At 50.1% G+C, this 26,938-nt stretch overlaps 1 protein-coding gene across 2 annotated transcripts in view; it reads right to left on the reverse strand.

The window, feature by feature from the left end:
• GMDS (GDP-mannose 4,6-dehydratase) overlaps positions 1 to 21,152 on the reverse strand; it is a 442,717-nt gene extending 421,565 nt beyond the window's left edge. For both annotated transcript variants that reach the window (XM_055570454.1, XM_055570453.1), the window contains exon 1: positions 20,926 to 21,152. In XM_055570454.1, the coding sequence (XP_055426429.1) occupies positions 20,926 to 21,027 (102 nt within the window). In that variant the 5' untranslated portion in view covers positions 21,028 to 21,152. The remainder of the gene's footprint in view (positions 1 to 20,925) is intronic.
• Positions 21,153 to 26,938: the final 5,786 nt, after the last annotated feature.

Here is a 26,938-nt window from a genome sequence, read left to right on the forward strand (position 1 = left end):
ACTTTCTAACACCATACACAAAAATAGACTCAAAATGGATTAAAGATCTAAATGTAAGACCAGAAACTATAAAACTCCTAGAGGAAAACATAGGCAAAACACTCTCCAACATAAACCACAGCAGGATCCTCTACGACCCACCTCCCAGAATATTGGAAATAAAAGCAAAAATAAACAAATGGGACCTAATTAAAATTAAAAGCTTCTGCACAACGAAGGAAACTATAAGCAAGGTGAAAAGACAGCCTTCAGAATGGGAGAAAATAATAGCAAACGAAGCAATGGACAAAGAATTAACATCAAAAATATACAAGCAACTCCTGCAGCTCAATTCCAGAAAAATAAATGACCCAATCAAAAAGTGGCCCAAAGAACTAAACAGACATTTCTCCAAAGAAGACATACAGATGGCTAACAAACACATGAAAAGATGCTCAACATCATTCATTATCAGAGAAATGCAAATCAAAACCACAGTGAGGTACCATTTCACGCCAGTCAGAATGGCTGCAATCCAAAAGTCTACAAGCAATAAATGCTGGAGAGGGTGCGGAGAAAAGGGAACCCTCTTACACTGTTGGAGGGAATGCAAACTAGTACAGCCACTATGGAGAACAGTGTGGAGATTCCTTAAAAAACTGGAAATAGAACTGCCATACAACCCAGCAATCCCACTGCTGGGCATACACACTGAGGAAACCAGAATTGAAAGAGACACATGTACCCCAATGTTCATCACAGCACTGTTTATAATAGCCAGGATGTGGAAGCAACCTAGATGTCCATCAGCAGATGAATGCATAAGAAAGCTGTGGTACATATACACAATGGAATATTACTCACGTAGAATGCATTTGAATCAGTTCTAATGAGGTGGATGAAACTGGAGTTTATTATACAGAGTGAAGTAAGCCAGAAAGAAAAACACCAATACAGTATACTAATGCATATATATGGAATTTATAAAGATGGTAACGATAATCCTGTATGCAAGACAGCAAAAGAGACACAGATGTATAGAACAGTCTTTTGGACTCTGTGGGAGAGGGCGAGGGCAGGATGATATGGGAGAATGGCATTGAAACATGTAAATTATCACATGTGAAACAAATCGTCAGTCCAGGTTCAATGCATGATACAGGATGCTCAGGGCTGGTGCACTGGGATGACCCAGAAGGATGGTATGGGGAGGGAGGTGAGAGGGGGGTTCAGGATGGAGAACACGTGTACACCCGTGGCGGATTCATGTCCATGTATTGCAAAACCAATACAATATTGTAAAGTAAAAAAATAATTAATTAAAAAAAAAAGCAGTAGGCAATTTTTTTAAACTCCCAAAAGCCCTATAGGCAAAATAATAATAATTTTTTTTCATGTTAGTATTCTTAAAATCTCCTATGCTACAGGATCATAAAACATTAATGATAATAAATCTATAAAATTACTGCAGAATTTTAAGTCCCCATAAATATGTATTCCATTTGGAAACAAGACTTCTAATCTGTCAGGTAAGCTTTTGTAAGCCATAATACATAAGCAACTTGCCTATCACTTAGCCCAGTTCAATCACCAAAAATTTCATTAAACTTTCAACAATTGACAATTTAACCCATCCCTTCTGAATTATAGTTCATTCAATTAAATAAATATGGCAGAATTGTGTGGAGAATTTTCTAGTACTTACTTGTTTTTCATTCAGAATCTGTGTTAAATTTCACTGTAATTGAATTGATTAAAAAGTCAACTAGATGTGATATTTTGTGATGTGATAAAGAAAAGTTATACTACCTCTGACATGAACTTTTTTAAACATCTGGATTCAATTATAAAACAGCAATACCTCAACTCACTCACTCCTGAAGTGACGTGGATGTTATTTTCTACTTGGAAGAGTTGGGCTCGAGCAGCTCTTCCGCGATGACTTAAAGAGACAAGCACGAGAGCACACTAACGCTGAGAACGTCCCCAAACTCAGACCCAGCGCTGGGCAGCAGGGGCGCTTGCAGGGCTGTGATTCCAAAGGGTGTGCATGACAGGAAAAGAAAGGGGCAAGTCAAAGGGACAGATGTTCAAGGCTATAACAGCAACTGTTAGAACATAATACAAGTTACAGGATAGTCCTTACAGAGCTAAACCTTAAACATCTAAATTCTCTGAAAATTGCACAGCCCAGAACTCGTGTTCCTATAAAATTGATATAAAGAGTGTAACTGCTGGAAAAAACACCTTTGGTAGCCTCTGCATTAGAAAGGACCTGAGAACACGTCTCCTCTTAGCTGTCACCTTTGTTGGTATACCAAAGTTACGCTAACTTTTTAAAGAACTCAAAAAACTGAGTTTACTACTTGACAATGACCTCAAGAAAACTCTCACACTTGTGTAGCCTGACACGGACTCTGACCTCAAAGGGGCAAATTATTATCTTCCTAGAAAGTAAAAACAGAAGTTATTTTCTAAATAGTTATCTTGGTTTAAAAAAAAAAACACTGCTTACTTTTTTAACAGAAAAGCATCATCTTTTCCTATCATTTCTTCTGTGTGTTCTTCTCCAAGGTCACTCCCTCTCCAGTTGACTTAAGAACCTCAGGGTCAGGAAGACAAAAAATACTCCCCACTGAACCTTATTTCCCGTATTTTTTAACTCACTGAAGGGAGCACAGGCTCTCCCTGTAAATTCTGATGCAAAGGAAAAGCTCGACTTCAGGGAGCAAACAACTCTCAGGAAAGCCCCGGAGACATCCTAACCAGGGGATACCTGACTCGTGCAGGGGGAGCCCCGCGGACACCTCTGCAGCTGAGTCCTGACTCTGCCACCCATCACTCTGCGGTCACACAGGGACCGAGGCCGGGAGGCCGTCTGCCTTCCACTCCCTTCATTCCTAAAATGAGAACAATACAGGCCCACCAGGCTCGAAAGAGCAGCTGTGGAAATTCAATGAGATTCTCACCTGAACTCTCTTTGAAAAGACAGCAAATAAAATACAAATCAACTTTGTCACAAAGGTGCAGAAGGCGATTCTATTCTCGTGGTGGGGAGGGGCTGGGGCACAGGTAAACAGCACTGTGAACCCCCCCCAGGTCCGGAAGGGCAGGCCTGGGGCCAGCTGCTCAGAGAGCCACCGAGGCGGCCAGCAGAGGCCAGGGGTGCCTCCCCATGGAGCGGCTGCAGGCATACCCCAAGGCACAGGCCTGGCCGGCCCGAAGTGGAGGACGGTGAGCATGGGACTGCAGGGGATGATGGAGGAGCCCCTGGAGGTGGGAGGCGCCAGGCACACAGATGAGGGTGGCCAGGACCCCTCAAGGTGGAGAAGGACCGAACCGTCACCACTCATGGAGCTAGTCGAGTACAACATTCCGCACGACAATCTGGCAAACACGGACGCAGCCCCATCACGCCCGACACACCGCGCAACTGCAGACCGAGGGCGGGCAGGAAGCTCCAGATGCTGCGGACCTTCCACCAAAACCACTGCCTCAGCAGCAGCAGAAATACAGCAAAGGCTGCTCATTTCTTAGTTTAAGACTTTCAAAATTAAAATAAACCTGCCCCTGAGCTCCTTGGAAAAATAACTGATACCAGATTTGTAGCAGAAACACACACGGACCGTCCCATCCCCCTAGAGAGCAAAGGAAGCCGGGGCCACCAAGGCTGGCCCTGAGGGACACGGAGGCCGAGCGTAAGGTTCTCCAGGCCACAGACGAGGCCACGGGAGCGTCAACAGACCGAGAAGAAGATTTAATTCCATGAGTTCATAAAGAGCCAAAAAAGTTGGCCCTTAGAGGATGCTACAGACCAAGTCAGTAAGAACTGATAGAAGAAGAAGAATGGATGATTCGCCATGAATCTCCTGTACCTTGAATCAGGGTAACCAAGTACTTGCAAGCTTCTCTTTCAGGAAGCATTTCAGCTAATCAGTGAAGAAGGAATTACAGAATTCAATTATCACCTCTTTGCAGCCTCTAATGAAACAATGAACCTTGATGATGACCCTCAGTGTCTACCCACGCTATAAGAAGATAAACAAGCTCCTCCTGACGGGAGCACACAGGACCAGACGGGAGCGACTCCTGCCCTCACCCACCCCCAGACCAAGAATAAACTTGATCCCATCTGTAAACCTGAACATGTGAAGACGGGACACGGAGGAAGGAAAGAAAGAGCACCACGCAGGGAAACAGCCAGTCATTTGGTACAAATAACCAAATTATTAAAAACAGCTAGGAGACAACTGGGGCAGTCGGAATACTGACAGATATCTGATTGTACTAATGTTATTAAGTTGATATATACAATATTGATAGCACAGTATTTTGTAAGAGAATCATTTACAGGTAAATACAATGCTAAATACAGCTATGATACTGTGCACAGAGTTTACTGTTAAAAACTGGGATGGGGCGGGGGGTGGGGTCATGGAAAAATACAGTGCTACACATGAAATGAACTTTGCTGCAAACTAGTAACTGCTGTCCGTAAAGTTCCTCTGACAGCCACTTTGCCTTCCTGCGTTTCTTCTTCTTGGAGAGTTTTGGTCACCCCTGTACAATGTTAGGGACTTCTGTCCATAGTTCTCCAAGCACTCTGTCTACCAGATCTAATCCCTTGAATCTATTTGCCACCTCCACTGTATAATCATAAGGAACTTGATTTAGATCATACCTGAATGGCCTAGTGGTTTTCTCTGCTTTCTTCAATTAAAGCCTGAATTTTGCAGTAAGAAGCTCATGATCTGAGCCACAGTCAGCTCCAGAACTCGCTTTTGCTGACTATATAGGTTTTCCATCTTTGGCTACAAAGAATATAATCAATCTGATTCCAGTATTGACCATCTGGTGATGCCCATGTGTACAGTTGGCTCTTGTGTTATTGGAAGAGGGTGCTTGCTATGACCACTGCGTTCTCGGCAAAATTCTGTTAGACTTTGCCCTGCTTCATTTTGTACTGCAAGCCACACTTGCTTGTTACTCCAGGTATCTCTTCACTGTCTGCTTTTGCATCGCAATCCCCTATGATGGAAAGGATCTTTTGTTGGTGTTAGTTCTAGAAGGTCTTGTAGGTCTTCATAGAACCAGTCAACTTCAGCTTCTTTGGCATCAGTGGTTGGAACACAGACCTGGATTACTATGGTGCTGAATGGTTTGCCTGAAACTAACTATAACTTAATCAGAGGAACACACATGTGTTTCAGGAGACCCTCAGGCCTCTGTGATACACAGAGGGCTCTGTGTGTGTGAGCGAGTTTGTTTGAGCGTGTAGATATACGTGTGCACACACTTATTGCACTTTTCTATAGAGAAAGATTGAGGATTTAGTCAGAAAGGTCTACCATCCAAGGACAGTTACAAAAACAAAAAAGCCCTGCCCCCCTGATACCTGCTGCTGTCAATCCTCACACAGCGAAGTGTGATCTCTACAGACAGACAGAACCACCAGGATCAGGCGACCCTTCCCACCACACACCACACGCTTGCACTGCACACCTGACTGTCCTCCAGCAGCCGCCCACCTGCCAGGACCCCCACCCACCACGTCCACTTTAAAGGACCTGAACTCAGCCGTCACGACTGGGCGGGGGAAGCCCTCCTGCCACCCACCGTGCCCCTGGGGCGGGAGCCCATGGTTCAGCCCTGGCCACTGTGACGGGGCCACGTGGCAGTGGTCCCTGCAGAGGGAGGTGCATGTCCTGAGGAGGGAGAGGCCCGGGGCTGCCCTCTGTCCTCACAGGGTGGGGGGTGGGAGGGGGGTCGGGCCTCAGGCCGGTCTCCCTACAGCCCGGGCCATGATGTCCTGCAATCTGCTTAAGCCTCCCGAGCCCCCCGACATCCCGCTGCCCACCCTCCTCTCTTCCTTCCCCACCAACCACCCCAACTCCACCTCTAGGAGCCCTGACCCCCACCGGCCTGCTCTCCTCTCTTCCTTTCCCACTGCGGGAACCCTGCACCGCCCACCCCCGGCCTGCTCTCCTCTCTGGGGTCTTCGCTCCCCGTCCCTCCCCAAGGCAGGAGAGCTGGGGGACAGCTACACGGGCCTTCCTGGGATACAGGACTGCGGGATATTTTTAATATACTCTAATGTTGCTACAATACAATATGACATTTACATAAGAAAATATAATAGCGTATCAGATAAAATATTTTAATATTAGGTGAAGGTTTATATTTGTGGTTTGCTGTTTAATTTTAAAGGAGATATATATAATTTCACCAACTTGCTTTTGAACTCAAGTATTTTACTGAGGTATAAGGTGGATAAAAAGGTCCCCCAACCCTGTTTTAAATAGTAAATACCCAACTGTGCTTATAATAATTTTGTAAATGGCTTTAAAAGTGATGGTACCCTTGTGGGGATTAAACATGCAAAGACCCTAGCACACACGGGGCTTGACACATACAAGCACTGGGTGTTTTAGCTGCTGTTATTAATGATAATCCTGCTGCTGCTGCTGCTAAGTCGCTTCAGTCGTGTCCGACTCTGTGCGACCCCATAGACGGCAGCCCACTAGACTCCTCTGTCCCCGGGATTCTCCAGGCAAGAACACTGGACTGGGTTGCCATTTCCTTCTCCAATGCATGAAAGTGAAAAGTCAAAGTGAAGTCGCTCAGTCGTACCCGACTCTTAGCGACCCCATGGACTGTAGCCTACCAGGCTCCTCTGTCCATGGGATTTTCCAGGCAAGAGTACTGGAGTGGGGTGCCATTGCCTTCTCCGATGATAATCCTAGTACTACCTAAATTATAAGTACAATGGCTTTGATGTGAGTAACTGAGCTCCAGGCATTTTAATACAAGGAAGTGAGCTCCTTGCAGGCAAGGTGGTTCTTTCTCACCCCTCTCTGACCTTCCCAGCCCCACACGGCCCTGTGCACACAGCCTGCGTCGGGGAGCCCTTCTTGGGGGTGTGCCATCAGGAAACAACCGTCCTCCGAAAGAAGACAAGATGGGCTATGCTTCAGAGAGCAAAAAGCCAGGCCGGGTTTTAATCAAATTCTTTTAGGCTCTGGAATTATTCCAGCTGCGTCTGAAAGAAACGCTGACAGAAAGCAGATGCTCTCAGCTGCAGAGGAGCTGAGAAATGGCTGGCACTGACAGCACCACAGGGGCCGTGGGCACGGCCTGCGGGCCTCGCACCCTCCCGAGGGCAAGACAGGCGCTCCATCCCAAGCCTGGCAAGGCACTTCCTCACTCACCCCTTTCTAAACACCATCTGAGAGTTGTAACGAGAATCTCAGGAAACAAGAGGAAAAGAAAGCTGAAGGGTCACAAAGAACTCATCTGAAAACCAAGATGCCCAGAAACCCCTCTGGAAGCTGGGAGGTCAACGGAAAGTGATAAAGGACAAAACAAACCCCAGCCTTCTGTGCCCAAATCACCTCCAGTCCCCTCTCCCCCAGGGACAGAGGAAAGCGACGGGACGGAAACCCCGTCCCCCAGGAAAGGCAGGATGGAGGCCAGGCAGTCAGATCGGAGTTCAGGGGTCACTGGGCACTTGCATTTATAATCGTTTCCTGGACCAAAAGTCTGTCTCGCCAGAAGTTAAGGGATTCACTTTTGCAACATGCTTTCACATCCTGCAGGGGAAAGCCGGTGCTGACTTTACTCACCTCCGAGACGACAGCACATTAACATACCTTAACTTCTATCCTCCCCACCTGATAATGCTTCAATAACCTCAAGTGTGTATGGTTTTAATTTTGGATACTTTATATACTTTAATGTGTGTGTATTTTAAAGTGTTTCAGATTACAAATGCCATACCACTTACCATAAACTAGCCTATGGACCAACAACCCTGCAATTAAGGGTGAATTATCTTCATTCAATAGATTAAGACTCCAAGGTTCCCAGAGGGTAAAGCCTGAGTTGCAAAGTCCCAAAGCTGGACCAGAGCCTTTGCTCGCGCATCCCCGGGGGCGCCTTCTGAACCGCCTTGCCGCGGGCCCATGCGCATGCGCAGAGCCCCTCTGGGCCACTCCTGGCAATGCCGACTCATCAGCAGCCTCCGACTTCCCCACCTGCATCTGGACCCCTGTGCTTGCTACAGACCCGCACTAAAGATCAGTATCACAGCAGAAAGGGAGGAGCAGAACACCTGTAATCACACACTAAGCTGGAGACCAGAAGGGAGTGACTGCAAAGCGCCAGGAGGGCAGAATAAGGAAACGCTTAGAGGAGACAGGAGAGGGGTGGACGGAGGCCAGCGCCCCTTCCACCCGGACCAAGACCTGCACACATCCTGACTGCCCCTTCCAGGACTGTTTAAATAAGAACCCACTGTTTGCTTTCTCAGCTCTCTGGGCACAGTCACCACCCACAAGGCAATCAGGGGGCCAGAGTCCTGCCCCTACAGCACTGCGTTCTTGGGCAGGTGACCTCTGTCCCTCATGATAAGCTGCTCTCACTGCAGGCCTTAAGGCCTCCGCTGAAGAAGAGGGGGGTGAGTGTGTGTGTGTGTGTCAGAAGAGACGACTGTAAGGAGAAGAAATGGGGGAGGGAGAAAACTACAGGAGGGAGAGAAAAAACAGATAATCAAGCCAGGACCTTTTCTAAAAGGTGACCCAGGTTGGCAGCCAAGACTTTTCAACAGTTCACCACGTCTCCACACAGCCAGTCTCAAGAAAATCCAGGAGAAATCCTGACAGTGCCTGGTGGTCCTCGCCCAGGTGGCCCCTCGGCCAGGTGGGCCCTCGACCTGGTGGTCCTCGCCCAGGTGGCCCCTCGGCCAGGTGGGCCCTCGACCTGGTGGGCCCTCAGCCTGGTGGTCCTCGGCCAGGTGGGACCTTGGCCTGGTGGGCCCTCAGCCTGGTGGTCCTCGGCCAGGTGGGACCTCGGCCTGGTGGGACCTTGGCCAGGTGGGCCCTCAACCTGGTGGTCCTTGGCCAGGTGGGCCCTCTGTCTGGTGGGCCCTCGGCATGCTGGTCCTTGGCCAGGTGAGACCTCGGCCGGGTGGGCCCTCCACCACCACCTTCCCAGTGTGAGGAGCCATCCTGGTGTGCGCCCTGCTGCGCACAAGCTTGTCTTTCCTTGGGACTGGCCTTGGGTGCAGAACCCGGGCTCCTGGGCAGAAAAATAGAAAACCTGGGAAGTGCGAGTCTGCTCTACAGAGGGGCCAGGATGCAGGCTCCAAACTCTGACAGAATTCGTCAGAACTGCAGGAGACCACCATGGGATATAAGAGTTAGATTTATAGATGAAAACTGTGTGTAAGAATAAAAATAAAACCAACTCCTGGCATTGCTATGTGTTATAATTAAATTTAAATGTTAATGAATCAAGTTAATAAAGTACTCTCGTGGAACACACCATTAACAAAAGTGAACTGAAAAGCATACCAAGAGCAACAGTCCCAACACCAAAGGTATGGAAACGTCTCTGAATGTATCTGAGTCTCTAAAACCGCAATCTTCAAGACATAACAGTGAGTTTTCTTTGAAGGTTTTGCCTTTAACATGTCAAAATTAATGAACTCTGATCCTACTCGCATGTATTCCCCTAAATCACATAATCTCACTGAAAACAGAAAAGCATACGAACGACTTCACATGTAAGCGAAATCTACAAGCAGAGCCTGTGACGGGTGTAGCACAGGCAAGGCGGCGCTGCGTGCGCCGTGGGGTGATGGGGTCCCTCACGCCTGGGCCCGCCCACCCTCGCTGGGGTGATGGGGTCCCTCACGCCTGGGCCCGCCCACCCTCGCTGACTCCTACGGAAGATCAGCCGGAGTCCAGAGCTGCCACGAGAGCCTGTCCCAGTCTAGGCAGTAAGGTTTGCTGAAAGGCAGGGAAGCGATTCAGAAACAGACAGAACGACGAAAGCAAGGGGCGAGATTGCGGCGGGCTCCGACTGCTGTCATCACGGTGCTGCGCTTTCCCCTGATACTTTATACCCTCTTAAACCTCACAATCTTTCTACAGTATGCACATATTATTCATTTTAAAACTGGGGAAAGTGTTCGGGAAAAGACAAGCTGTATCTTCAAGTCGCCGCCACCACCCGCTCGGCTCCAGCTCACTCCTGAGTCACTGGGACTGGTCCACAAGCAGCCAAGGGTGAGTCCCACCCCGAGGCCAGCAGACTGAAGTGGGAGGACCCGAGACTGTCCACGCTGAGAGCTGTCCACGCTGCCCAGCTTGTTCCTACTGCAGCTGCAGAACCTGGGCATCTTCGAGGAGGACTGGAATCAAAGGTCAAACTCCAAGGAGAAAATCAAAGCCTTCTTTTGGAACAAGCCCCAAATCTAGAGAATCGCTGATGCTGGCAGAATGTCAGTAATTCCTAGAGAGTGAGCCAGAGCTGTGGAGACGAGAGCAGGGGGTGAGGCGGGGTGGGCTGGAGGACGGAGTGGACAGGCGAGGACTGCCTCCTTGGGGTTCTGGAACAAAGGGTGTGTCTGCACAGGTGCACCTCGGGCTGCAGGGGTGGTGCTCTTAGCGGCCAGGCCCGCGCCCCTGGGCCCGGCCACGTGCAGGCTGCCCAGACCACCCCTGCGCCCTTCAAGCACGGGCTCCCACACCTGCCCCCAGTGGCTCAGCTCCGGGCACGTAGGGACACAAGCCCATCCTTCAGTGAAACCTAGGCATCGGTCCCCAGGCCACCCCTTCCCCGAAGGGCCCCGGCTACCCAGAGACCCCCTAAAGAGCCCGGCCGGAGGCTGCTCCCCAAGTCCTCCCCGACTCCAAGCCACACCCGATGTCACCCAGATTGACCAGCCCTCCTCAAGTCCAGTTTCCATTACACGCACTGGAAACTCCAGCCAGGAAACGAGGGGAGGCATCCAGGCCTTCACTCCCTGCGTGGATCTGCCTCTTCCAGAAAGTGTATTTAAAGAGAAGAAAATCAGCACAGGCAGGAGAAGCAGCCCGTGTGGCTCAGAGAGCCCAGAGGGAACCCCAGGCTTCCTGGACACAAGCCAAGCCACCACGGAGCACGGGGCCCCCACAGGGGTTTCTGGCCCCCAGCCGGGCCCCAGCCACATGAAGGGTTCCTTCTAAGACACCCCATTGTTTCTAGGAATTAAAACCAAAATCTCCAAAATAACAGTCTGGTAACAGAACAAACTTAAAATCTATATGCTCGAACATTACTAAAGACTAAAACACAATTCAATGGAAAAAAAAAATACCACATAAATTGAAATAATTCAAAAGTTCCTAAACAGTCAAAACAGCAAAATGGATGTGGGGGGAGGGGGTGAAATGAAAAACCACTACAGTCCACAAAAAAGCTAAAAGAAAACAATAGAAATGGTTCAGTATTTGTTCTAACTTCTATGTTTCCTTCCCAAGGTTTACATTAAAAAGCAAAACTTTCTGAAAAACCCACCATGTATTATCACCTCCCCTGAAAACCAACCCCTCCCAAAGTCTTCCTATTCACCCCTGAGAAATTCACTCAGTACCCGCCCTGCAGGGTGTACCCAGGTTTGACCAATGTCATAAAGCCAAGTCAAAACCAGTCAGAACCGCCCCAAACCTGATTTCAGTTTCAGGTTCCCAAGTTAGACCTGAAACAGCAAGAATCTGCACCTTCCCTCCCGCGCCCTAGGAGGCAGCCCAGGTCCAGAGCTGTCAGAGGGGCGGGGGTCCTGGCCCCAAGGCTGCTGCGGTACTCTCTGTGAAGTGGGCTCTGCCCAGCGTGCCAAGGAACGTGGTGACCAACGAAATCTCCAGCAGGCGGCTCCTCGTGCTCACAAGTACTGTGCACGGTGCCCAGCGGTCAGCAGGCACCAGCTGGACACAGCGGGCACAGTGGGCAGGCCCTGCACGCCCTTCCCAACGGCCCTGGTTTCCAGGACACGGCCTGCTCCAGGGCATAAGTCATGGGACATGTCCTACCCTGCCGTCCAGAAAAAGCAGTCATCGCAGGCCCGGAGACTTATACTTGAGCCCTGAGAATCAGACAAGTAACTCTTTTTTAATAAAGCAGTATTCAGCGGAGGGCCCCAAATGCCACCAATAGACCAATACCAATCCATGACACAGTTACAACCCACTCTTCTACAAAATGAGAAGAAGAGACATACTAATACAAAAGTAGGTCCCACAGCCCAGAGGATGTAATTTGGTGATTGTTCTTTACTCTGACAACACATCCTTGCTACACTTCAGTGTGCAAGATGGCTGGGACCACGGAGGGATTTGCTTAAAGTTCCTACATTCAAGATAAAACTTGGCCACTGCATATCATTCTCAAGTTTTTCTCGGTCTATGAAATCTGGGATGAGCTGATACTCAAGACTCCTCCTAGCTCATCCCCCCAGACCCAACACAGGCATGGCAGGAGCACTTTCTCGTTATTCCCCGCATCATTTCTGAGACAGCAAGCCAGGACACCCACTTCTCAGTGTGCCCACACGACGAGAACTAAACCACAGCAGTCCCGCTGCAGGCCCACCCAGGCATCCTCGCATGTGAATGGCCACGGCGTGTTACACGCATGCCGCAGTGACTTATTTATTCTGATCACAGAAATTAACATGCTTTGAAATTACCTGTCAAATTACGTGCGCCCCCAGACAACCAGTTCCTTGAGAAACATCCCAGCCATCATGCTGGTGGCCACGTCCCCAGCACCTAACTCAGCACAGGACAAACCTCAGCAGGTACTTGTTGTTGTGTTCAGTCGCTAAGTCGTGTCCAACTCTTTGCGACCCCATGGACTGCAGCACATCAGGCTTCCCTGTCTTCACTATCTCCCAGACTTTGTTCAAACTCATTTCCATTGAATCAGAGATGCTATCTAACCATCTCATTCTCTGGAGCTCCCTTCTCATTTTGACCTCAATCTTTTCCAGCATCAGAGTCTTTTCCCATGAGTTGGCTCTTCACATCAGTGGCCAAAGTACTGGAGCATCAGCTTCAGCATCAGTCTCTCTAATGAATATTCAGGGTTGATTTCCTTTAGGGTTAACTGGTTGGATCTCCTTGCAGGTCAAGGGACTCTCAAGAGTCTTCTCCAACACCATAGTTCAAAGGCATCAGTTCTTCAGTGCTCAGCCTTCTTTATGGTCTAACTCTCACATCCGTATATGACTACTGGAAAAACCACAGCTTTGACTAAAATGACCTTTGTCAGCAAAGCAATGTCTCTGCTTTTTAATACGCTGTCTAGGTCGGTCATAGCTTTTCTTCCAAGGAGCAAGTGTCTTTTAATTTCATGGCTGCAGTCACCATCTGCAGTGATTTTTGAAGCCCCCCAAAATAAAGTCAGTGCTTCCACTTTTTCCCCCATCTATTTGCCATGAAGTGATGGCACCAGACACCATGATCTTAGTTTTCTGAAAGTTGAGTTTCAAGCCAGCTTTTTTACTCTCCCTTTTTACCCTCATCAAGAGTCTATTTAGTTCCTCTTCACTTTCTGCCATTAGAGTGTTATTATCTGCATATCTGAGGTTGTTGATATTTCTCCCAGCAATCTTGATTCCAATTTGTGAGTCTTCCAGCCTAGCGTTTCGCATGATGTACTCTGCATATAAGTTAAATAAGTAGGGTGACAATATACAGCCTCAACATACTCCTTTCTCAAATTCAAACCAGTCCGTTGTTCCACATCCGGTTCTAACCATTGCTTCTTGACCTGCATACAGGTTTCTCAGGAGGCAGGTTAAGGTGGTCTGGTATTCCCATCTCTTTAAGAATTTTCCAGATTGTTGTCATCCACACCGTCTAAGGCTTCCACATAGTCAACGAAGCAGAAGTAGATATTTTTCTGGAATTCCCTCGCTTTCTCTATGACCCAACAAATGTTGGCAATTTGATCTCTGGTTCCCATGGAAACTGACACGTCCACCACTGAGCGTCCTTCCCACTGTGGCTCAGATGCTTCGTTCTTCCTGGAGCTATTACTAATTGCTCTCCGACCTTCCCCAGCAGCACACTGGACGCGTTCTGACCTGGGGGGCTCGTGCTCTGGTGTTACATCTTTCTGCCTTATCATACTGTTCATAGGGTTCTTGCGGCAAGAACACTGGGGTGGTTGGCCATTCCCTCCCCAGCAGACGTTTTGCCAGGACTCTCCACTACAGTCCGTTCGTCTTGGGTGGCCCCGCACGGCACGGCTCAGACCCTCACTGAGTTGGGCAAGCCCCTCTGCCATGACAAGACTGTGATTGTGAAGGGGCTGGCAGACATTTACTGCATGAAAAAACCTCCACTATTAAACACAAAGCACAAAATATAGATTATCTTATATCTTTCAACATTTCAATCCAAAAAAACAAATAGCAGGAATTTAAAAGCCTTCTTCACCAAAAAATCACTTCATTTGGTAAAACCTACCATGGCAGACAGCTCAGATTTTCTGCTTTTAACCCTATAAAGTGAAAGTGAAGTCGCTCAGTCGTGTCCGACTCTTTGCGACCCCATGGACTGTAGCCTGCCAGGCTCCTCTGTCCATGGGATTTTCCATTTAACTCTATAATTTCTAGCAAAATACCAACTCATCTCTTTCCAGTGTACACATTTAATTATAAATTCACTCCAGTTAATTTTGAGCAAACTCCAGAAGATAGTGAAGGACAGAGGAGCCTAGGGTGCTACCTCCATGGGGTCGAAAAGAGCTGGATATGACTTAGCCACTGAGCAACTACAGATAATAGTCACTTTTTAAATTCTCCTATTGGGCTTATCTTTAAAACTGATATTAAATGAGTGTGCTGCTTAAATACAAGATGTTTTGCCCTCAATAGATTACAATCAGCATTCAGTCCTGTAGTTACAGCGCATGCCACTCTCAACAGACTTCAGAGGTCGCCAAGTGACCCCTTCGTGTGACAGATTCAGAAAAAAATCACAGCTATACACTTAATCGGTGTCAAAACCCAGCCTCTGATTCTCATTCAAGTCCACTGTCTTTCCTCAGTTAATCAATTAACTACGTGTAATGTAAAGACATAAAAAACTCCCACCAGGTAACAGTCTCTGACCAAAGCAGGACCTGCCATCCTGGAGCACTCATGCTACACAGGATTAGCGTCCGACCATGGCCAGCAATCCTCTTGCCCCGGAGGATAAGCCCGGCTTCCAGATCTGCTTGCCTGTAAGACCCACCGGACGGCAAAGAGGTTTACAGCCTGCAGCTGATCCAAATCCCATGGAACTTGCTGCCTGCACAAAGCGAGGCAGACTATTGTACCCTCCACGTGCAATGCCCTCTCCTCATACGCAAGAACGCTTACTATCTGGCTGCTCTATGAAGAGAAAGTCCATCCTAGTAAGCTCTCTATTTCACGCCAGATTTCTTTTCTTGTTGTTCAGTTGCTAAGTCATGTCTGACTCTCTGCGACCCCACAGATTGCAGTATGCAAGATCTCCCTGTCCCTTACCAACTCTCAGAATTTGCTCAAACTCATGTCCATCGACTTGGTGATGCCATCCAACCATCTCATCCTCTGTCATCCCCTTCTCCTCCCACCTTCAATCTTTCCCAGCATCATGGTCTTTTCCAATGAGCCGGCTCTTTGCATCAGGTGGCCAAAGTATTGGAGCTTCAGCTTAGCATCAGCCCTTCCAATGCATATTCAGGGTTGATTTCCTTTAGGACTGACTGGTTTGATCTGCTTGCTCAAGGGACTCTCAAGAGTCTTCTCCAGCACCACATTTCAAAGGCATCAATTATTCGGCGCTCTGCCTTTTTTATTGTCCAGCTCTCACATCCTTACATGACTACTGGAAAAACCATAGCTTTGACTCTACAGATCTTTGTAGGCAAAGTAATCTCTCTGCTTTTTAATATGCTGTCTAGGTTTGTCACTGCTGGTTTGTCATTGCTAAGACCTCTTTTCTATCTGGTAGGAATAACTGTTCCAACAGGGCAGCAATTGTAAACACCATGCCCAAATTGACACAGCAGTTAAGGGGTTAAGCAGTAGCTCAAACCCACATTGGCCAAGAAGTCCAAATCTTCCTCCACCGCCCCAAGACACAGTTCCAGCCTCCAGAGAGTTCACAAGATAAATTGCCAAGAAAGTATGACCCAAATGACAGCAAAGAAAAAAAAAAGAAAAAAAATTAGCAGCACAGAACATAGTGATCGATACAGATTTGCCTTACTGCTGTAATCTACATCCTTTCACAACTGCAAAACGAAAAAAACTCTTGAATATGCTTTATTTCAAATGTGACAATTTATCCACCTCCCCTTAAAAGTTATTTACCTGTCCTTAGAATTAGTTAATACTACTTAAAAACTTCGGAGAAGGCAATGGCACCCCACTCCAGTACTCCTGCCTGGAAAATCCCATGGACGGAGGAGCCTGGTAGGCTCCAATCCATGGGGTTGCTAAGAGTCGGGTACAACTGAGCAACTTCACTTTCAGTTTTCACTTTCATGCATTGGAGAAGGAAATGGCAACCCACTCCTGTGTTCTTGCCTAGAGAATCCCAGGGACGGCAGAGCCTGGTGGGCTGCCGTCTATGGAGTCGCACAGAGTTGGACACGACTGAAGCGACTTAGCAGCAGCAGCAGTTAAAAACTTGATAGGAAATAAAATTGCTGGGATTTATATTTCACACCTGACTTTGTAAACAAGGATGGGAGTTACCTTTGGGCAAAGTGTTTAACCTCTGCCTTTCCCAGGGGTGACAAGAAAACTGCCTCATAGGAGGGCTCCCTGCTCCAAAAGGGAAACAGATGCAGAGCCCACTAGGCGATGCTCGGCACACAGTGGACGCCCGTGCGGCTCATCACCGTCGTCGCCCCTCGTCACCGCCACGTCACCATCAGGAACATCGGGGCCACGAGCAGGCTCCCCCTGGGCTGCCTGTTCCATCGCAGCCCCAGGGCGGGACACGCGGCTGGCGCTCAAGCGCCTGCGGACACTGACTGCACCACGGTTACTGCCACGTCTATGACTGAATAGAGGATGGTCGGCCCCCAGATGTAACTGCCTCCAGGAGGAGAATAATTAAGCATGAAAAAAATTGCTCCTGGAAATTCAGAAGATATGAAATGGAGAACCGCTCTCAGCCTGAACACAAGGCTTGTTGGGGGAGAGAAGCGGGAGGGCTCTCTTAAGTGAGGGAAGAATCTGTGCAGAGCCGACCCCCATCAGGGAAAAGGCAAGTCAGCAGTGCATGTCCAGAGCAGGCTTACATGTCAGGGTACAGGAGACTGGAATGGGGGGCTTCCAGTCTCCTCAGAAACGCGGGCCTGTCAGCGAGGACAGACCCCAACCTGCAGGGAGCAGAGAAGCACAGGAAGAATGGCACTCGCTGCCAGTCCTCAGCTGCCGCCTCCTGGCCTCTGCATCCACCTCAGAAGCAGGTGAGGCCTGTGAGAGCCGCCCGTGTCCAGGGAACCTGGGCACCTGCTCTATGTATGTTCCCTCTAAAGGCTACGGGGGACCTACAGCAGCTAGAACACAATCAAATCAGTGAAAACAAGAAACAAGGCCATAAAAATGCAATTCCAAGACAAAATATTATAGCTTAAATAATCGGACCTTGACAACTCAAACAGTTCATCTCTTTGCTCTACACAAGACTCAGCACAAACGTGCAGTCTTCCAGCAAGCTAACTCCTCTTGACCAGGACTGCCTTTCCAACCACGTACAGAGGAACGCTTTGTCTCCCGTGTGTCATGGCGCAGAACTCTGGAACTCGGGCCTGCTGAGATGTCCGAGCACATCGAAACCGCTTAGTAAGGCAAACCCAGGGTACCTGTGGGTATGAAGGACTCACTGGTGCAACTCCTCCATATTTAAAACACCAACGTCCTACCAAGCAGACCCGACAAAACAATCTAAGTTCCAACCTGCCTACGCTCCCGGCTGAGACTAGCCTGACATAACCCACAGCAGGAAGGCCAAGACACGTCTACAAACGCTGACCGTTCACTTCTCCGAAGTCCCCACCCACCCGGTGTGCTCCCCGGGCCCGTCAGGGGAACGACTCTACTGAGCTCCTCATGTGTCATTCTGCTTTATGTCCCCCTGAGAGCTCAGGGCTAACGAAGCCTCACCCGCCCACCCACTCTGTCTCGACTATCAGGGAGCCCAAAGCCGAGTCTCATGCCCGCCTGACAGCTGTCCTTGGCGCTGGGGGCACAATCTCCATCTTTCTACAGCCCACACTGCAGACTCCTGCTTCTTTCATTCTCCTTAGGATGGTCCAATGATGTGATTTTCATTGAAGCCACCTCAGAATCTTTTTGGAAAGGAGCAAGGAGAATGAAATTTCATAAATTATTACATATGTGTTAGTCACTCAGTCATGTCTGACTCTGCGACTCCCTGGACGGTAGCCCACCAGGCTCCTCTGTCCATGGAATTCTCTAGGCAAGAATACTGGAGTGGGTTTTCATTTCCTTCTCCAGGATAAATTATTAAATATCCTCCCATTATTACTACATTTGATCCTCACTGTCCCCCACCGCCCTCCCCACAACCCCCCGTACTCTTGTACCCACTGCTCACCCAGAACACAGTCTGAGCTATTTCCAGCAGTCAGTGACTTCTCCCAGAGTCCTGAGGCTAGATGAATGAGTCACGGGGCCTCTAATTCTTGAACAACACAAAGTTTGTCACGTGCATTAAATCCCTCCACAGCTGTGCAGCTCTGGAGGGCAGAGTACACCCTACGTACCCTCATGTTCCCAGAGGCATCAAAGCAAGCCGTTCATCCTGCAGACACACAGTAAAGACACGCTCCATTAATAAGAAGAGTAAGTCAACATTCTGGAAGCCTACTCGGAGAAGTCACATGAGGCATAACAGGTCAAAAAAGGGTTTCTATCTTAAAGGTGTTTACAAACCAAAGAAAGTTAAAAAAAAAAAAAAACTAAGGCATGTACACGACCTATGTAACCAACAGAGACTCTACTTGTGTAAATACAAAGAAATGAAAATACAAACCCTGGAATGCCTGCACCTGGCTGGATGCGTGCAGGCACAGAGGCTTTTAGTTAAGAGGAGGGAGATCTGGGAGGGCATTCAGCCACAAATAACGACCCTGAAGAGGTACAGGCAGCAATATTCCAGCAGGAACATTCCCTGGTGCAGTAAAGAAGGGCAGGTGCAGTCAGACCACAGGGTGAGCCCAGGGGTGGGGGCAGAGGGCTTGGAGGCAGCGACACAGAGCAGGGCCTCCGCTCCCCCCGGCCAGTCAGTAAGAAAAATCCCCGGGAAACCATTCAGGGCTGCTGTCGGGAGGGATGGGAGGGAGGAAGCTGGCGTGGCTGTGGCAGTGAAGACGAGAGACACGGCAGACAGGCACCCGAGGCGCACTTGGAACAACCCGTCCGAGAGCCCACGCTGGCCCAGGGGCCGCGGCAGCCCTAAGGGCCAGAGCAGCGGTTTCCACCTCTCTTCTAAGAAGAGATCCCTTCTTAGAGTAAAAACGATCCCGTTGCCCACCCCATCTCTCTCTCTCTCACACACACACACACACACAGAGCTGTAATTTCACATGGGTGGCTCACTACAGAGGCAATGTAACAAGATGCCTTACAGCAATTCTTGGGCTCAGATCTCAGCCCTGACACTCAGGAGGTATGCACCCGCAGGGAACATAACCTTACTAAGCCAGGTGTAAAATGGGGACAGAAAACATATCTGCCTCTTACAGAGACAAAACAAATGTTTAGCAAAGTGAGCCCTTCAGTAAGCTCTCACCCAAAGTGATCAAGAAAATGGACCGCAGGTGTGTATCTCCAGACCCTTCCCATTGACCTCACGGCTCTCCCAGACCCGGGATACCCACGGCAGGAGCCACTGTCCTGGAAGATAAGTGCAGAGCAGACCAGTCACCTCCACCAGGAGGGGTTTACATGGCCCCCAGAGTTCAGCACAGGCCAGGGCTGCAGAAGCCAACGACACCACCCAACAAGTGAGGGACAACACAGAGGGTGGGTGCTGGGGGCCAGCGGGAAACACTGGTGAAGAGATGAAGAGGTGGGCCTTAAAGGTGGAAGTGCTCCTCCGAGGGGGGAGGTGCTCACCGGCACCTCCAGCCCACTGCTCTCAGGGCTGTGAGCAAGGGTTCCTTTCTAACCCGGAGGATTCACACTGCTGGCACTTAGCTTGCCATGAGCCATATGAACAGAGTTACAAGAACAGCTTAACTGACTTCTCCCCAGATACTGAAAGCATGCAGTCTCTTGACTGAATTCAAGAGTTCTCTTCCTCAACCTCACAGCTCCAGCCCGCCCACCTCTGCCACCAGTTTTCAAGCCCGCATTTACTGTAATTGACGTAAACACAGTAAGAGAGGCACCATTAACCAGGGAGTTATCAGGTAGCCAGCAGTCGGCACTGCCTAAGGCTCTAGACGGTTTCTACTTTCAGCCCCAGAGAGTCTGAGGGCAGTGTGAATCCCGCTGGACACCTCCTAGTCCACGATCGCTGCCTCAGTTGCCACGTCTGTGAAGGGGGGGTCCTAAGAGCACCCCCTGGAAAAACAGCTGGGAAACCAAACGAGATGCATCAGCAGGTGACCGGCCGCAGTGGGCAGGGCAGCAGGCGCCTTGGGGTCACCACCTTTACTCGCGCCGCCCATCATTTCCTGAGCGCCGGGGTCTGCGGGGTGGGGGGACCCGAAAGGGCAGGCCCCGCCCGCCACCACCCAGGCCGGGGTCGGACACTCCTCTGGGCCCGGAGGGAAGGGGACCGGCTGCCCCACGTGCATGTGCGGCCGCGGACACGGAACTGCCGGCGCTCACAGCAGCTCCTGCGAGGCGGGCTTTCTGTTTAAAAAGCACAAAACAGGCGCACATTTCCTGGTCTGCAGCCGCACAGCCCGGCTCCCTCTCGTTTCCTCCGCGACCGGGGGACCGGCGAGTGGCCGCGGCGGCAGAGAAGCCCCCGCGCGCGGACCCCGGCGGGGCGACCCCGGCGCCCACCCTTGGACCCCGGCCCCGAGCGCGCACGGGGGCGCCCCAAGACCCCGGCCCCAGAGACCCCGGCCCCCGGCGCGGACCCCCGGCCCGCTCACCTGGCCCGTGATGCCCGTGATGAGCGCCACCTTCCTGGGCTTTCCCGTCTCGGCGTCCCCGGCGCCGCGGGCGCCGGGGCAGTGCGCCGCCGCCTGGGCCATATCTGCGCTCTGACCGGAGGCGCCGACAGCCGGGGGTGTGCCGCGGAGCCGGCTGCAGGGACCAGCAACCCGCGGCCGGCAGCCACACTGACAGGCCGCCCGGAGGCCGGCGGGGCGGGCCGGGGGCGGGGCGGCCGGGATGCTGCCCGGCGGGCGCCGCGTGGCCGCGTCACCGCGCGACGCTCCGCACAGCCCGCCGGGCCCCTCCCTCCCCGCCCTCCCCGCCTGGGCCGCGTCAGCGCGCGCAGCTCCGCGCTGCCCGCCGGGGCCCGCCCACCCGGCCGGGGCTCCGCCCCCATCCCACAAACCCCGCCCCACCCCGCCGGAGCCCCTCCCACCCCACAGGAGCCGCGCTCCCCGGGAGGGGCGGGGCTTAGGACGGGGTCTACACCCAGGGGCGGGGCGTTGGGCGGGCCCGCGCGGGCTGGTCCAGATTGCTGGCAGACGCTAGGATGCTGGGTCTTCGCGCCAGGCCTGCCCCTCGTAAGGGCCGGCAGTGGACCGGGCGGGCTGTCAGCCACCTGGACTTGCCCATCTCACGCTGCTCGTCCTCCCTCCACCCTCCCGAATCTCCCAGAATCATTGTACCGAGGGTGCCGAGTTGAACTACGGGCTGACCTTTAGCTTGGGAGAAGGCCCTTAATTCTGAATCCAGGGGTCACGGCCCTGGATCATCTGCTTTGACAAGTAAATCCTGGAGAAAGAAAGATAGAGCTAAGTCGTGTCCGACTCTTACGATCCCATGGCCTGTAGCCTGCCAGGCTCCTCTGTCCATGGAGTTCTCCAGGCAAGAATACTGGAGTGGGTTGCCATTTCATTCTCCAGGGAAACTTCCCAACCCAGAAATTGAACCCAGGTCTCCCGCATTGCAGGCACATGCTTTACAGGCTAAGCTACGCGGGAAGTTATGTGTAATTCCTGGAAACCTGCTGTAATACCTTTTGAGGAGTCTGGTTTTCTGCTTCCTGAAGGGCCCTAAATGGGGTCACACATGTGGGCAATGACCAGCCTCACTTCCACTCTGCTTTCAGGCTCTTCTCACGTTTCTCTAAGGCTCGGAACCAGGCAGGAGGTTCCAAGTAACTCGATTCAAAATGCTGTCGTCAGGGGACTGGCAGAGCAGGATAAGAGTCTCTGGCCTCACCCATGTGCAGCATAATGAATTCCTGAAAAGACTGCACAGGTCAGTAACCCTGGACATGTCCAATGTCAAAAAATAATTCTGATGCAAGGTAGGGTCCTAGCTTGAGGCCTGCTGAATGTGGCTTCCACCTGGCAGTGGCAGGTAGGGCAGGGAAAGGAGTGGAGGTGACTCAGACCCTGGTGAGGCAGGAGGTGTGTGTACCTGAACCCTGGCAGGAATCCAGGGCGGAAATGGAACTTCCCAGTCCCCTTGCTCTGCCTCCCAGCATTGTGCATATTCCTCTCCCCAACAGACCCGCACAGACCAGCTTCACATCACACACTGGGTGACTCGGAGGTGCCCGCCTAAACTGCCGGACCCCTGCAGACCTCAAATCCCCAAATAGAAAAGCTCAGGATTTAATGAAAAATCTCTCCATCCCCTAAACTCGTCAGGAATACTCCTTAGCTTTGTGGATAGACTCATCTTTGGATTCACTTGCCTCACTCCTGTCCGTTCTACACAGAGAATGGCTGAAGGAAGGCCTGTGACGCACCTCCTTGGTGAACATAGAGGCCCTGAAGCAGAGGAGAGGGAACTCTGTCATTGGAGGAACTTGCTATAAGCAAGAAATGTCTGTGAAATCTACTAGAGTCGACTAAAAACTTATGTTTGTCTTGAAATAAATATGCTTTGAATTAATTTGCAGATAAATTATTTAACATTCCCCTGAAATTGCTGGGAAAAAACTGATACTTAGGGAGGATGTGCCAAGTTTATCTGCAGCTGAGACCCCCATCACGTCTCTGACCTGTCCTGCTAAAAAGCCTGATGGTGGAAGACCCCCAGACAGAAGATCAACTATATTTTAGGGCCTGTAAACAATAAAAAAAAAATATTGAGGGAAATGGTAGTTCCGAGATACAGTGGGAGATTTAAAAGGAAGGATATTTCCCTAGAAAATGTCTCTGAAAAAAGGGGATGAAACAGCAAGACAAGAGTACAGCCATTTTGGAAAAGGACGGAAGAACAGCCTTAAGTAAGCAGGCTCAGTAAAACAGAGCACCTACAGGGTTGGGCTTCTGAAAGATTCTCTCTGTTCCCTGATGTATGTACATAGTTTCCAAAGAACAAAAGCGGGATTGTAAAGCCCCACCCAACAGAACTGCCAGTTCCCTTTTGAAAGCTACAGATAAAGACCCGACAGGTGTTCCCAAGCTGTTCTGCAGGAAGCAGACCCCCATCCGATGAAAATGCTGGAAACTGCCAAGAACAAGCACGTGGCCCCCAGCCCTGCTGAAATCAGATGGTTGATGATGCTTGAAACTTCACCTTGATGCCAACCAGTCAGACAACTGAGCACAAGGTAATCAAGTTTCTGTGGTCCTCACCCTCAAGTGGCCTTTAAAACCCCCTCCCTGAACGTCTCAGGCAGCTGGTATTTGTTTCTGCCTTCTCCCTTGTACACAAGCTCTCCTTCCAGTATAAAATTTTGCCTACCAAAGAGCCTTGCAGGAGCGATACACATTTCTGTGGCCTTGCTGTCCCCAGATCTGGAGGAGACCAGGAACAGCAGCAGGCTAGCACACTGTTTGCACAGACCACCGCAGATGAAGGGCTTACACAACAGAAATGTGTTTCCTCACAGTTCTGGAGGCTGGAGTCCGAGATCAGGTGTCTGCAGGGCTGGTTCCTTCTGCAGCCTCTCTTCTTGGCTCACCTCTGGGTGAGACGTGTCAGAACTGAGCTGTAGTGGAGGACACCCAGCTGATGTGGGAGAGTTGTTCCTTGGTGCTATGGGAAACCCACCCCAAAGCACACATTGATTGGAATTGTGTCCAAAAGCTTGTAACATGTCATCTAAGAATGATGACTGCACTTGTAAGAAGCTGCTGCCGAGGTCACATAGCTAGTAACTGCAATGGTGAAAATCGTTCTTGCTTCTCCAACCCCACTCCATATTCTATCTGGAAAAGAAAGAAGAAGACTGAGTGCTGAAGAATTGGTGCTTTCAAATTGTGGTGCTGGAGAAGACTCTTGGACTGCAAGGAGAGCCAACCAGTCAATCCTAAAGGAAATTACTCCTGAATATTCATTGGAAAGACTAATGCTGAAGCTGAAGCTCCAGTACTTTAGCCATCTGATGGAAAGAGCCGACTCATTGGAAAAGACGCCGATGCTGGGAAAGATTGAGGGCAGGAGGAGAAGGGGACGACAGAGGATGAGATGATTAGATAGCATCACTGCTCAATGGACGTAAGTTTGAGCAAACTCTGGAAGATAGTGGAGGCATCTGGCATGGGGTCACATAGAGTCAGACATGACTTAGCAACTGAACAACAGCAGAAACCCACATTTCCCAGATTATTTTGCATCTAGAGTTTTAGAAATTGAGTTCCACCAGTCAGACTGTGACAGGTGGAAGGGAAACGGGCGCCGTCTTTCTCCTTGCTGGTCACACAGTGGAAAGATTCTTGGCAACTGGACTCCAAGTTTAGGTCTGTTACCAGTTTCGCCAGGAGCCAGGGGGAGTGGCGTCAGCAGCGGCTTCCTGAATTCTGGTTTGGAGCAAGGTGACGGGTGTACCCTTGACATCAGCAGCCCAGTGATAGCCCTCCAGCTTCTGTTCCTCCGCTCCTTACAAAGATTTCTTTTTGAACCAATGTTTTTACTGAAATGATTGTAGATTAAAATGTATTTGTAGGAAATAATGTGGGGACACGCCACGTGCCCGTTACCCGATCTCCCTCGTGGTCACTCGGAAGCTGCTGTGCAACGTCAGAAGCAGGGTACTGACGCTGAGACCAGACGCCGACACCATGCAGGTTTCCCCGGTTCTGCCTGTACTCGCGTGTGCATGCTTGCCTTTAGTTCCACACTGTTTTATTGCATCTGTGGGTCTGTTTACCTACCAGCTTGAAGCATGGAACAGCTCTGGCAGCACAAGGCCCCCCTGCTGCCCTGTCCCAGCCCGTCCCTCGTCCCTGGGGACTGCAGCCTGTCCCTCGTCCCTGGGGACTGCCACTCTCTCCTTGACTTCTGCAGCGGTCCCTTCACAAACTTGTAAATGAACTCCTCCAGCTTTCAGTCTCTGTGGATCAGCTTTTCTCACTGAGCCTGAGTTTCCCCAGGGATCCATGTCCCAATGCTGTATATCAACCCATCCATGGTGTGGGTGCCCCATAGTTCATGCAGTCCCAACCCTCACCGGCTGAAGGATATTTGGATCGTTTCTAGTCTGCGGGTAGGAACATGTACACGTTACGTGTACACGATTCATGTACATGTTTTTGTGCGGCCATAGTTTTCATTTAGCCCAAGAGTGTAATTGCCGGGCCACAAGGAAATTGCACGCTTAGTTCTTTTGTTTTTTAAACTTCCAAACTGTTGTCTTGCAAAGAGTTTGTAAACAGAATATCTTGCTCTAAAACCCCTTTCCACTTGAATTGCCTTCCGTGGTTCCTGTGTCCCACCCTGAACTCTGACGAGCAAAGCGATGCAGACGAGATAGAAACTCAAAACCTGAGCCCTTGAATCTCCACTGAAAGTCCAGTGAAATGGTGTGTGTGTGTGTGTGTGTGACTGAGTGAGAAGGACTGGAGCACGGCAAACATACAGGGGGAAAGAAAAGACCGTTTTCTTTTTATTTTCCCTCTATTTCAGGATTTATACCAGTTTTCCAGAAAATAAAGCAGGATAGAAGTAGTGAATTTTTAAGTCAAATCTTGTAAGTTCCCCTGAAGAGGCAGCTCAGAGCCCTGTCTTTCACTGCATTTCTCTTCAGAATAAAATCAACTTGGGCAAGTCTCCCGTCCTGGGATTTGTGGCAGGAGCAGCAGAGTTTTAGAAACAAAACTGGAGAATGCTGAGACGCCCCTGGGCTTTGTGAAGACGTCCTGCAATCTGTCGCCTCTGCTTTGGGTTTCTCCTTTGACAAATGAGATCCCACTGCAGCAAGCTGTTCAGATCATGTTTTCAGAGAACGGAAGATGTAACCGAAATAGTTGAAGACCTATATTTCCCACATTCTCACACATCCAGTGGCCTCAGACCCCGCTCTGGCTCCAGGCAGATGAGCACAGAAGGATGCTTTCTGGGCCTGTCGAACACACACTGTCTCTATTGGAGCGTGTGGGCCGACTGCCACCTCGCCTCTGCCTCCTTTGTTTTGAAATTTCCAAAGTTTTTAGTTGCGCTAATAGCTTTCACGCTAGAAGAGCTATTCACTGGGAAGGTTTCCCCTCTGGTAATCTTAGTTTCTTAATTCACTAAAGTCCCAGGGAGCAGGGCCGTGGGTCCCTCCTGGACTGTCTAACTAGAATCTCCACTCGAGGCACACAGCATGGCTTTTCCATAGTTATTGGGGGCAAACCTAGGGGGAAGCACCTGACACTTTCAGCCTCCCTGGGCCCTGATTTTCAGCCTTTCCTCTGGACGTGAGGATGCACACAGGCTCACTCCGCTCCTTGTGGTTTCCCAAAGCCGTGCCCAACAAAAAGTGACTCTCCAATAACTCGAAACACTGGAATTAAAGTAATATATTATTCTTTAAATTAGATGAGGTAATAAAACACCCTTGACTGCCGAGAGGACCCTTCCAGTTCCTGGCTACTAGTCTGATCCCTATAAAATGTCAAAATTGCCTCAAGGTTATGATATAGGTCTCACTTTTAATGGTAAGGATTCTGATTCCAGAAAACTTTATGCTGACGTGTTGAGCACATTCGAGACGCTGTCATAAATCTCCAGCTCCTCCAGGCTGAGCCCACCTCTGTTTCCGATCTTGCC

Source organism: Bubalus kerabau, chromosome 3 (genome assembly GCF_029407905.1).
Source record: "Bubalus kerabau isolate K-KA32 ecotype Philippines breed swamp buffalo chromosome 3, PCC_UOA_SB_1v2, whole genome shotgun sequence".
NCBI classification, from domain to species: Eukaryota; Metazoa; Chordata; class Mammalia; order Artiodactyla; family Bovidae; genus Bubalus; species Bubalus kerabau.